The 14,173-nt window shown below is 41.3% G+C and overlaps 1 protein-coding gene across 1 annotated transcript in view; it reads right to left on the reverse strand.

The window, feature by feature from the left end:
- fam171a2a (family with sequence similarity 171 member A2a) overlaps positions 1-14,173 on the reverse strand; it is a 64,462-nt gene that overhangs the window by 40,375 nt on the left and 9,914 nt on the right. Inside the window, exon 2 of the mRNA XM_021624570.2 lies at positions 3,734-3,961. Within this exon, the coding sequence (XP_021480245.2) occupies positions 3,734-3,961 (228 nt within the window). The remainder of the gene's footprint in view (positions 1-3,733; positions 3,962-14,173) is intronic.

The following is a 14,173-nucleotide window of genomic DNA, read 5'->3' on the forward strand; positions in this document are numbered from 1 at the left end:
AGAGAGGTCCGCCCACCAAAACTCACGGTCCAGGCAAGGAGGGCATTCATCAGAGGCAACAAAGAGACCAAAGATAACCCTGAAGGAGCTGCAAAGCTCCACAGCGGAGATTGGAGCATCTGTCCATAGGACCACTTTAAGCCGTACACTCCACAGAGCTGGGCTTTATGGAAGAGTAGCCAGATAAAAGCCATTGCTTAAAGAGAAAAAATGAGCAAACACATTTGGTGTTCACAAAAAGGCATGTGGGAGACTCCCCAAACATATAGAAGAAGGAACTCTGGTCAGATGAGACTCAAATTTGAGCTTTTTGGCCATCAAGGAAAACGCTATGTCTGGTGCAAACCCAACACCTTACATCACCCCGAGAGACCATCCCATGTTTTTCAACGACAGGGACTGGGAAACAAGTCAGAATTGAAGGAATGACGGATGGCGCTAAATACAGGGAAATTATTGAGGGAAACCTGCTCCAGAGTGCTCAGGACCTCAGACTGGAGTGAAGGTTCAACTTCCAACAGGACAATGACCCTAAGCACAAAGCTAAGGCTTCGGGTCTTCCAGAGATTTGAGACTGGGACAGAGGTTCGCCTTCCAGCAGGACAATGACACTAAGCATATTGCTAAAGCAACACTCAAGTGGTTTAATGGGAAACATTTCAATGTCTTGGAATGGCCTAGTTTGTAAAGGAAAAATGTATTTCTACCTTAGTTTTCAAAATCTCCCACAATGACTCTCCCCATGTCAAGTCCATTTAACCTGTCTAGGACACAGGTTCCGCTAGCGGAACCCCCCCAACATTCCGCTGAAAAGGCAGCTTGGGAATTTTTTATTTTTTGTTGTTGAAATATTTAACTTTCACACATTAACATTAAGTCCAATACAGCAAATTAAAGAAGCATCTTGTTAATCTGCCCATCGTGTCCAATTTTTTAAATGTTTTACAGCGAAAACCCAACATATATTTATGTTAGATCACCACCAAATCCAAAAAACACACAGCCATTTTTCCCAGCCAAAGATAGTCACAAAAGCAGAATTAGAGATAAAATTAAATCACTAACCTAATCTTCATCAGATGACACTCATATGACATCATGTTACACAATACATTTATGTTTTGTTCGATAATATGCATATTTATATCCACAAATCTCGGTTTACATTGACGCCATGTTCAGAAATGCCTCCAAAATATCTGGAGTAATTACAGAGGTACGCCAGATAACAGTAATACTCATCATAAACTTTGACGAAAGATACATGTTTTACATATAATTAAAGATACACTGGTTCTTAACTCCTGACAGTACGTTATTTCTCAAAGCCATGACGTTTAGTCTCCTTGTAAGGCTGTTTGGAAGACTCTGGCTGTAGTGTCTATTTTTCAATTTTGAATGTTAACTATAGCCTGGGCACCCTCTTTAGCCTTGTCTACAATGCTTGCTGCCACCAAACACACCTTGGTTCAGGTATGTTACTGTACATTCCACCTACTCTTTTGCTAATTTAATCCCTGTAGTCTTTTCTAGACCAAAGCTCCCTACCTTTTTGCATGTTGTACAGCCCAGCTTTGAATTTTGCATGAAACACCAGGAGTTATACATTTGCTTGTTCTTGAACTGAGCTTCCGTCCAAACTGCACCTGCTCCAAGCACTTCGTCGGTGGATTCACTGTCCCCCAAACCCTCCCCAGTCCCCCTCTCCCGCCGAGTCTGACTCACCAGTAGGCCTACTAGCTAGCGGAAATGCCTGTGGTGGTGCTGAACTGGTGGGATTAGCAGCGCTGCTAGCTAAGGCATTGCCCCTCATTCCTCTCCTCCGGCACTGACCGTTCTCCGGCTTGTTTCGGGTTCGATTCACCATCTTTCTCTTTGGGTTTGAAAATGTCATAAAACTCGATTGTCTTTCTTTATCCATTTTTAATTTGGCTTTCCCACATTTCAAATTCAGTAGGAAGATGACTAACCTAGGCTAAGTGACAAGATTACAGAGGGACCTCTTCATTAGCTGATCACCACTACCAAGACCTGTGTCAAGATCAGCTACTTACCCCACCGACCTTCCCCATAACCTCTCTGTAGAAATGAGAGAGCAGGTCTGTAATCAGTGAAGGATCGCTGCGCTTTGACAAGATGGTTTTTCTGAGTGGGCGGTAGAAATATCGAGGAGGCAACTTGACTTAACTCTGATCACTTTTATTAGAATGTTTATAGTGCGAACTGTGAAACAATTAATAAATCATGCCGTGAGAGGTACCGGATCTGTGCAAATAGGTGCCGGAACAAACTAAGTCAAATCTGTCCCGGCAGGATCCGGGTCAAATTAAGTTAAGTATAAGAAATCTAATGTGTAAAATTAATTATATCCAGCTCAGGGGTCCTACATACATTTGGTTTTTCTCATTTGTTAGCTAAGTGGCTAGAGGTCAAGATCAAGCTTCTTGGTTACAGCAGAGACATTCAATCCCCTCCTGGATCAAGAGCCCTGTTGCCTAAATTGTTTTGTGCGGCCCAAAAATATATAATAAAAAAAAGAAATGTAAATAGCAGCCCTTGTGTGCACTTCTGGTAATACCGTATACCCCTGTATGGTACAGAAACCTATGACGGTATGAAAACCTGGATACCGCCCAACCCTACCGCACGTCCTCTTTTTGATTGCCGGCCATCCCATCTTCAGTTAGCTGTTTGTTCCACAACATCAAATTCTAAAACTGGCTAGTTTTTCTTCCTCTCATTTGTCCTTATATTGGCTGTTAGATGTAAAATCAGGATTACTTTTACTTTGCGGCTTTTGTGTAAAATTTGTCGACTTGAATATGAAATTGATTTTTTAATTTTTATTAAAACAGTTATGACGGTTATTTTCTTTTCATGACCGGTCTTCATCCATAATTGTCGATTACACGGTTATTTAATTTTTTTTGTCACAGCCCTATCCATGGCATGACGGCATCCATGCAATTCTACCCTCAAGAACCAGTGCCATGTCAGAGAGGAGATGCTCTAAAAACACCACAGCCATTGTCTGCATCTTGCATTCCAAATGGCACCCTATTCCCTATGTAGTGTACTACTTTTGACCAGGGCCCATGATGCAACCATGGGGTTGCTTAACTCTTAAGGGTGGATGGTGGAAGACAACATACAGTTCATACAGGCCCGGGCTCCTGTCACTTTTTGGCTCTAATGCTAAAAGTAAACCAGCACTAACAGCTAAGTGGCTTCCAGCCGCTAGTGCCGACAGGACAGCTCTTTCCCTTACCGCTGAATTTGCAGCTCCGAGGGTGGGATATAACTACAGCAACAACTGGGTGAGATGGGGTGGGCGGGTGGACACAGAGATACTGCAGACTGTGTTACATGGATAACACCCTGGCAGTGGACCCAGAGAGGAGAAGGCAATGGAGGGGAAATGGGGTGGGGATTTGAGGTTAAACAACAACAACTGGGTAGGACTGTCCCCACCCCACAGAGGATAGATTGGCAGAGACAGCTTGTTTGTTTCCATCAAACGTCCCAAAGGATTCTGGTAATTCTTCAATTACTTGCATAGTTTAACCATCAGTATTTAAAACATAGCTTTGTGAAGAGTACGTTCTCATAACGTGATCGCACAAAGTAGCATGAATACGACTTTGATGGAATGGTGGTAAACCACAACAACACAACATTCTTTTCGTTCCTGAGGTGAAAGAGTGATATGTTAGGGATGAAACGCAATACTTACAGGGGATGCGGCTGGCATGCCAGGGGGCGGAGTTAGTGACAAAGCCCTGTTTTGTTGCCGTGACAATGACCCAGGTGCCAGGGCGGTACAGGAAGGTGACCATGACAACACCATCTTTGGCAGCCTTGCTGGATGCCAAGTTAGACTGGTTCCCATAAACCTCCACTGCAGCCTCTGCCAGAGGTGAAAGGTCACTGTTGTCAAACACCTGGACTCTGATGAGCACCTCTGTGGAGAGACAGGAAATAGAATGATTCAATTATTCAAACTAAATCAGAAATCAACAGGATAATTTGCAGTGAACGCACAAAAGTATTGTTTGGTTGTGATTAAAAGTTGGAGGCTACACTTGTAGGCCATCGTACAATCTGAGAACATGCAGATTGTTCTGCTTTTTCACATATAGTTGGGTTGTAATTTCTAAGTTCCCTTGCAGCTAACAATAGGAAATGTGTTGCTCTTATTTAAAAAATGAAAGTGTCATCTTACCCTACATAAAGTAGGTGACTGGGCAAGCTTGTCTCTGTTCAGGTGTTCTAGTTCTCAGCTGACAAGGCATGTTGACTCATCGTTGTTTACCATGAGATCAAAAAGCATTTTCATGGATTTTAGCGGTACAGTGCCCGACCCTATGAGGACATGCTGGGACTTCTGCCATCAGATTCGATTGATCCTCCAAACCCCAGCCAAACTGTCTGGAGGGGCAGAACTGCTGGCTGATTCCACTGCTATGACCATGTGCTTTCTAGTACCCATGGTGATGACCTGGATCATACAGGCATACTCCTCATAAGCTGTTCAGTACAATTCTAGTTATTCAGTTCAAGAATATATTCCATGGAAAACATCCTCTCTCGTGATCATGAGATCACACACACACACACACACACACACACACACACACACAGTCCAAGGTCTTTTGACAGGAAGTTAACAGTTGCTTTTATTGGTTGTGATACTCTCTCTCAACATACCGTGATACAGACTCTGTAGGGGATAACACTATGCAGAATTGTGTGTGTGTGTGTGTGTGTGTCTGTCTGTGTTGTTTTTGTCGCACTGCTTTGCTTTATCTTGGCCAGGTCGCAGTTGTAAATGAGAACGTGTTCTCAACTGGCCTACCTGGTTAAATAAAGGTGAAATAAATAAAACAATTTAAAAAGTGTGTATGGCTAGCCAATTCACAGGACCATTGATTGGCCCAGTTCACATTTTCCAGTGTCCTTCAGAAAACTCTTTCAATTCTAAATGGGTCAATGGCTCAATTGATGCAGGCTGCTATGAGGTGTCCCCAGATAAAAATGTTGGGAAAATGGGTCACTTGCCAGCTCCATCTAGCACGGAGGACAAGGCCCAGTGATTCCATGGTGCCATACCGAGAAGATGATATCATCTCCATAATTAACATACAACATGAATCAACAAACACAACAACCCACATGAAGCTATGAGGGAAATCACATTGTATGAACCTGTACTCAATAGGGGTACTCAATTACTCTATGTGCCCAGATTACAAAAACACTTTCTCTGTGACATCAGTAGGTTGTTGGTGGTCCACCATATACTGTTGTGGTAGGCAGAATATTATTGTGCCAATGCAGCAAGCTGAGGTTGTTGAGAGTGCCTCCTTGATTTTTGAGGATACAGAGCCAAGAGCCAAAAGGCTGAAATCATGGTCAGGAAATACAAGGAGATGCAAATTAAATGTCATATTAAACCTGACACTGAACTGGCTTACAGTACCCCCCCTCTCTTGCTATCTTTCCAACCACACTCTCTGGTACATATCTCTTTGGTTCTTTTTGCATTGATGAAAGGTGAAGGAAATTCTCGAGAGGTATCAAACAAAATCCTGAGAATGGACTTATTACTGTAATGTAAACTTGCAAACGTGTCACGTCTTGACCACTACGTCCTGAAGTTGTGTACGACACTCGCTCCTCTCCAAGCAGGGCAATATAAACAGAATTATCTCATTGAGCCCAACACTAGTGCGGTGTAAATTGCAATAGCACAGCAATGTTTTTGAAACAACTGAAATTAATAGACATATATTATATTTGCAAATATTAGACTCTTGAATATTGCAACAATTCACAACCATATGCAAACAATTAAAGGGTTTATTTCTTGTTCGTACACGCTAGCAAATGTCACTACACACAATACCAAAGACAATATCAGAATGTAAAGTAGCTAGTTAGCGCAGTTTGTTTAGGTAATTTTACAGCTATCAAATTAGGACTCTACAATCTCACCATGTTCAACCTGCAGATCAATGTGCCTCTCAAAGTGGAGTCTAACATTCGCCACCGTAGATAAACTTTTGAGGAGATCGGAAACGTTGAAAATAATACGCCAATGGTCACGCGTTGCATTCTGGATGATTCTGGGACAAGGAGCGCTCTCCTTCAAGGTATGAATGGGAGTCTATTGAGCGCTAGCTCAAAAACCCAACATGTGCATGAATTTCGTCAACCTCTTTTCTGAGATGTGAGATAATTAACTTGCTATCTGTAATATCGTATAGCTTTGGAATCATTCAATTTCGTACTTTCGAGATTAGTTTAGAAACCGCGTGACACAGCATGAACGCGATTGGTCGACCAGTCGGGCGTTATTCGATCCTTCATTCATTGGATTCCTATCTCATTTCTATAATATCTCTGGCAACGGCACCATGCAATGCACCCTGGACTAAAGAGGCAGACGAGTAGGAAAAATGTGCTAGACCCTCCATTAAATTACAAATTTCTCGAGATAGGAATATCGCAAAAATATGATCAATGGCTTATTTGAGAGAAGACATCCTCCCGAGTTATGATATCAGCCAGTATTGAAATCTGACATGTATGAAAGACGTTTTCTAAAAATCGTATTCCTATTAACTTCCAGTGTAGTGAGAGCGACTTAATCAGTGCTATGTCATACTGGCGTGAAGTTTGCCTGCTTGAATGCCAATATTTCAGATACACATGAAAACATGAAATGACCCAGAGAATCAATAGAACATAACTCAGAGATGCACAAACACAATATAACATTCAAAATGGGTGAGCCTTTCATGTAATACGCTGAAGTGGTAATGTAGGCCTAAGCGCTATCTAGCTATGGTTCAGCTAATGTCCCCTAACGTCAGCATTCAGCTAACTAGCTGATGTAGCAAAGGAGAATGCAGAAATCATTTAGTTTAGTTTGCTACCAAGCAAGCTCTGTAGCTTTATATTCGTATGGGTTGCAATATTCAAGAGTGTAATATGGGTTGGTTGTATTATTTAAGAGTGTAAAAGCGCTGTTTTAGATGAAAAGTTGCTTGCGGGGATCAGTGTGCTTAGCTTCCTTCACTGTCCAATTGCCCCATACTGGGCTCGAACCAGTGATCCTCTGCTTTGCAACACACGTTACCGCACTCTTTGACAACGTACCAACAGTTTGATACACCTCAAAGTTACTGATTGGATGGCTCCATCCGCAACATTTCAAGCCAGCTCTGAAGTGAGCTTATGGCACATTCTAAACTTCATATGGCTGCAGGGGTTGGATGAAAAGGTGCCCATCGTAAACGGCCAGCTCCTCAGTCTCAGTTGCTAATATATACATATTATTATTAGTATTGGATAGAAAACTCTAAAGTTTCCAAAACTGTCAAAATATTGTCTGAGTATAACATAACTGATATTGCAGGCGAAACCCTGAGGAAAATCTAAAAACAGGAAGTGGCTTCTATTTTGAAAACGCCATGTTCCATAGCCTCCCTTTGCTGGATTTAAAGGGATATGAACCAGATTCCTTTTCCTATCGCTTCCTCAAGGTGTCAAGTCTTCAGACAGTTTCAGGCTTTTATTTTGAAAAATGAGCCAGAACGATAACATCGCGTCAAGTGGTCACATGAGTTTTGCTTGCACAACAGAATTTGGACAGCCATTTCCTTTCCCTCTCCTATTGTGAAAGACATTTGCGGTTGATATATTATCAATTATATATTTTAAAAACAACCTGAGGATGGATTATAAAAAACATTTGACATGTTTCTGTGGACATAATGGAAACTATTTGAAATTTTTGTCTGCGTTGTCGTGACCACTCTTTCCTGTGGATTTCTGAACATAACGTGACAAACAAACTGAGGTATTTTGGATATAAAAATCATCTTTATGGAACAAACGGAACATTTGTTGTGTAACTGGGAGTCGTGAGTGAAAACATCCGAAGATCAAAGGTAAACGATTAATTTGATTGCTTTTCTGATTTGTGTGACCGAGCTACCTGATGCTAAGTGTACTTAATGTTTTATCCTGCGATTGATAAACTTACACAAACGCTTGGATTGCTTTCGCTGTAAAGCAAAATGTCTAAATCTGACACGACAGGTGGATTAACATATTGCACTTGTGATTTCATGAATATAAATATTTATAGTAATATTTATTGTATGTAGCGCTATGCTATTCAGCGGTTGTTGATGACACTTATCCCGATTGGGGGATTGCAGCCATAAACAAGTGTAACGGAGTTAAAACCTGTTATCGGCTAGTGGCTACTCTGATGTTTAAGTCAAATTGGAGCAGCAGAGCAATAATGTCATGTTGCCAGCTGCAACAAAAGGTAAGGCAAAGATGTGATGTAAATTGAAAAGTGTATGTACATATGTCAATTAACGTCTTGTTGCAGTGCCGCTCCTTCAACTTTTGTCAATGAGAATAGGCTCCCCCACCCTCGCTCACTCCTCTTTCTCTCTCCCTCCCTCTGGTACCTCTTTTTTTCCCCACCTCCCTCTCTCCCTCCTTCCCTTCCTCCCTCTGCAGATGGGTATTAAGAAAAGGCTGAGGGAAGCTGAGCAGCAGGGTGGCCTTGGAATAGGAAGGTAAGTATTCCTGCAATCGAACAACGTCCCATTTCCATGTTTGCTCACAGCCAGCTCTTCCTGTATGTGCAGTAAGCTCATTTCCATTCCATTGTTTAACACAGACATTACCCACCACGATCTGATCTGAGCCATCTCATTCTGGCTACGGGCCAAATCTCATCTAGTCACTTCACACCTCGCTCACACTACACAACTCAATATAAATTGGTGATTTTGCTGATTGAGGTACTGTAGGCTATTTGAATAGAAATCATCTGTTATTCAACGTTCACACACTTTCTTTCTTTAGCCTCCACAGACATGACGCACAAACCTATTCAAGCATACGTGAGGGTTACTAACAATGAGGTTTAGGGGGTGAACGAGGACAGTGCCGGTCGGTGACGTTTAAGATGAGGGAGAAGTTTTTTTTTTTTATTATGAGCATGGCCTTATTTCTATTACAGAATATGACTGTCATTCATATTCCATTCACCCAGCTCAATGTAACGTCAATAGGTTTAGGCTACAAATTTTCCCTATACCCATCATGAGGTTGCAACAATCTAACTTAGCCTATGAATGAAAGTTTTTAACGTAGGTACACAGGTCGAGGGAATTCATTTGAGTAATCAAAGTGACAGACAGTGACACATTCAATACCGCCTTGCACACTCCTGCCTGCATCAAGTTGATCTAGGGTGTAATCATTAGTCCAACAATTACAAAATTGTTTATATTGTAATCCCAGTTTGGTTCCGTTTGCTTCGATTTTAAGAAATGTTTTTCAACAGAATCGGCGGAATGAATACACACTTGATCACACGTAAACACAGTTTACTTTCATAGCAGCCACATACAAACAGTATGATAATTTCTGCTCGTTGTATAACTCCTACTCGAATCTACGCACTCCCTTACCTTTTCCCTTCGCTTGTGGACTTCAGTGCACAACACATCAGCTGTCTCAGATCAGGCAAGAAAAAAAAAAAAAAATCCAAGCCAAACCATATAACTGTTACACACAGCCTACATCGTTGTCACCATATTAGCTAAAGTCATAGTAAACATAACTACTATAACTAACATGTTTGTAAACCCACTAGAATCATGCAGTACAGTGTTGTCAGCTAGCAGTTTAGTAATTACACCGGTGGGCCCCGGGTTGCAATAAATTTATAAAACCAAAAGCTTACCTTAACTTGGAAGAGTTCCAGTGTTGGATAGCCATAACCAGCTATCTAACACTGCATCCCTCGCCGTTAGAGCCTGGTGTTTGAGTAGGCTGAACAAGCTAGCTGCATTCACTAGCTACAGTGAGGGAAAAAAGTATTTGATCCCCTGCTGATTTTGTACTTTTGCCCACTGACAAAGAAATGAGCAGTCTATAATTTTAATGCTAGGTTTATTTGAACAGTGAGAGACAGAATAACAACAAAAAAATGCATGTCAAAAATGTTATATATTGATGTGCATTTTAATGAGGGAAATATGTATTTGACCACTCTGCAAAACATGACTTAGTACTTGGTGGCAAAACCTTGTTGGCAATCAGAGGTCAGACGATTCTTGTAGTTGGCCACCAGATTTGCACACATCTCAGGAGGGATTTTTTCCCACGCCTCTTTGCAGATCTTCTCTAAGTCATTAAGGTTGAGGCTGACGTTTGGCAACTCGAACCTTCAGCTCCCTCCATCGTCCATTTGTTGCGGTGAAGTTGTCCTCTCCCCTTAGCAGAAAAACACCCCCAAAGCATAATGTTTCCACCTCCATGTTTGACGGTGGGGATGGTGTTCTTGTTGTCATAGGCAGCATTCCTCCTCCTCCAAACACGTTGAGTTGATGCCAAAGAGCTTCATTTTGGTCTCATCTGACCACAACACTTTCACCCAGTTCTTATCTGAATCATTCAGATTTTCATTGGCAAACTTCAGACGGGCATGTATATGTGCTTTCTTGAGCAGGGGGACCTTGCGGGCGTTGCAGGATTTCAGTCCTTCACGGCGTAGCGTGTTACCAATTGTTTTCTTGGTGACTATGGTCCCAGCTGCCTTGAGATCATTGACAAGATCCTCCCGTGTAGTTCTGGGCTGATTCCTCACCGTTCTCATGATCATTGCAACTCCACGAGGTGATCTTGCATGGAGCCCCAGGCCGAGGGAGATTGACAGTTATTTTGTGTTTCTTCCATTTGCGAATAATTGCACCAACTGTTGTCACCTTCTCACCAAGCTGCTTGGTGATGGTCTTGTAGCCCATTCCAGCCTCGTGTAGGTCCCTGACATCCTTGGAGAGCTCTTTGGTCTTGGCCATGGTGGAGAGTTTGGAATCTGATTGATTGCTTCTGTGAACATGAGATTAGGAGCACTCCCTTTAAGAGTGTGCTCCTAATCTCAGCTCGTTACCTGTATAAAAGATACCTGGGAGCCAGAAATCTTTCTGATTGAGAGGGGGTCAAATACTTATTTCCCCCATTAAAATGCAAATCAATTCATAACATTTTTGACATGCGTTTTTCTGGATTTTTGTGTTGTTATTCTGTCTCTCACTGTTCAAATAAACCTAGCATTAAAATTTTAGACTGATATTTTTTTTTGTCAGTGGGCAAACGTACAAAATCAGCAGGGGATCAAATACTGTAAGTGAAAGTGAGAAAAGATATATAGCTGGCTCTTTCTCTCTCTTGCTTCTTCGTTTTATGCACTGCTGTGCAAACTAGCTAGATTCATTATCTGATCCTTTGATTGGGTGTACAACATGTCAGTTCATGCTGCAAGAGCTCTGATAGGTTGGAGGATGTCCTCTGGAAGTTGTCATAATTACTGTGCATGTCTTTGGAAGTGGGTGAGAATCATAAACCTCCTAGATTTTGTATTGAAGTCAATGTACCCAGAGGAGGACGGAAACTATCTGTCCTCCGGCTATACCATGGTGCTACCCTATAGAGTTCCGGCAGCTACTGTAGGCCTTGATTGCAAAACAGTGTGTTTTAATTAGAGGTCGACCAATTAATCGGAATGGTGATTAATTAGGGCCGATTTCAAGTTTTCATAATCGGAAATCTGTATTTTTGGACAAGGATTTGGCCGGGTTTTTTTTTTTACACCTTTATTTAATCTTTATTTAACTAGGCAAGTCAGTTAAGAACACATTCTTAATTTTCAATGACGGCCTAGGAACGGTGGGTTAACTGCCTTGTTCAGGGGCAGAACGACAGATTTTTACCTTGTCAGCTCGGGGATTCAATCTTGCAACCTTACAGTTAACTAGTCCAATGCACTAACCACCTGCCTCTCATTGCACTCCGAGGAGCCCGCCTGTTACACAATGCAGTACGCCACGGTAAGTTTCTAGCTAGCATTAAACTTATCTTATAAAAAACAATCAATCAATCATAATCACTAGTTAACTACACATGGTTGATGATATTACTAGTTTATCTAGCGTGTCCTGCGTTGCATATAATCGATGCGGTGCGTATTCGCGAAAAAGGACTGTCCTTGCTCTAATGTGTACCTAACCATAAACATCAATGCCTTTCTTAAAATCAATACACAGATGTATATATTTTTAAACCTGCATATTTAGCTAAAAGAAATCCAGGTTAGCAGGCAATATTAACCAGGTGAAATTGTCACTTCTCTTGCGTTCATTGCACGCAGAGTCAGTGTATATGCAACAGATTGGGCCGCCTAATTTGCCAGAATTTTACGTAATTATGACAACATTGAAGGTTGTGGAATGTAACAGGAATATTTAGACTTATGGATCCCACCCGTTAGATAAAATACGGAACGGTTCCGTATTTCACTGAAAGAATAAACGTCTTGTTTTCGAGATGATAGTTTAAGGATTCGACCATATTAATGTATTTCGTATTTCTATGTGTTATGTTATAATTAAGTCTATGATTTAATAGAGCAGTCTGACTGAGCGATGGTAGGCACCAGCAGGCTCATTCGCATTCATTCAAACAGCACTTTCGTGCGTTTTTCCAGCAGCTCTTTGCTGTGCTTCAAGCATTGCGCTGTTTATGACTTCAAGCCCATCAACTCCCGAGATTAGGCTGGTGTAACCGATGTGAAATGGTTAGCGGGGTGCGCGCTAATCGCGTTTCAAACGTCACTTGCGCTGAGACTTGGAGTAGTTATTCCCCTTGCTCTGCATGGGTAACACTGCTTCGAGGGTGGCTGTTGTTGATGTGTTCCTGGTTCGAGCCCAGGTATGGGCGAGGAGTGGAACGGAAGCTATACTGTTACACTGGCAATATTAAAGTGCCTATAAGAACATCCAATAGTCAAAGGTATATGAAATACAAATGGTATAGAGGGAAATAGTCCTATATTAACTACAACCTAAAACTTCTTACCTGGGAATATTGAAGACTCATGTTAAAAAGAACCACCAGCTTTCATATGTTCTCATGTCCTGAGCAAGGAACTTAAACGTTAGCTTTCTTACATGGCACATATTGCACTTTTACTTTCTTCTCCAACACTTTGTTTTTACATTATTTAAACCAAATTCAACATGTTTCATTATTTATTTGAGGCTACATTTATTTTATTGATGTATTAGTCATTATTACAAATACATTTATTGTTATTTTTAAATCGTCCGATAAATCGGTAATCGGCTTTTTTTGTCCTCCTATAATCGGTATCGGTATTGAAAACATCATAATCGGTCGACCTCTAGTTTTAATCAATTATTTGGTGATGTAAATATATTCAGTATAGTTGAATCTAAAAATTATAACTTTAATGTTTCACTATTTTTATGAAATTCACCGAGGAGGATGCCTCCACTGAACGAGGGTGTAAAATGGAGATCATCTTCATTGTGTGTCTTTAGCTCCTCTGTCCCGATGCCTCTATATACACTGCTGCGGTCTCTTCTTGTTAAAATGTGCCATCGATTACACACTCACTATCAGGTGGTCTCAGTGCAAGCAGTAATTGTTCCAGAATGCAATTCAGTAACAAGGGCTCCGTCACAGAGAGAGCCAAAGAGAGATAGCGGTCTTGTTTGTTAAAGGAGAGCGAGGTGGGGGGAGCAGGAGCATACAGACCACAGCCATGCAGGAATGTCTGTCCTTGCCTGTGACCCTCTTCAGTAGCCAGCAGACTCTGGGCCCTCCATCCAGTCAGTCAGACAGACAGACAGACAGCTCTCCTGGGACTGCTTGATATGGTGGAGCACTTTGACTGATGAATAGCTCCGTAGAATTTGTATCTGACGTGGGGTAAGAACTTCCCTTATGGAAAAACCACATGAATTTCACGTGATCTTATGTGAAGTTAATGTGATAATGTGACAAAATGTAAAAGCAACATGCGATATCAAGAAACTACACATGTGAAAACACGATTTAATGTGAAACCACGAAACTACACATGACAATATTTGAATGTTTAACTTATTAAAACATTATATAACTTTTAAATGCCTCATCAGCTTAGTTCAACCCAAAATACAAGCTTGTTTTACTACAATGTTTGTAAACAGCAAATGTAAACAAACACTGCATAGCCACAAAACATGGCTAAAAATACAATTTTGCTCTGTCTACGAATTTGAGAGTGGGTTAC

The sequence above is a fragment of the Oncorhynchus mykiss genome, chromosome 12 (assembly GCF_013265735.2).
Source record: "Oncorhynchus mykiss isolate Arlee chromosome 12, USDA_OmykA_1.1, whole genome shotgun sequence".
Lineage (NCBI taxonomy): Eukaryota > Metazoa > Chordata > Actinopteri > Salmoniformes > Salmonidae > Oncorhynchus > Oncorhynchus mykiss.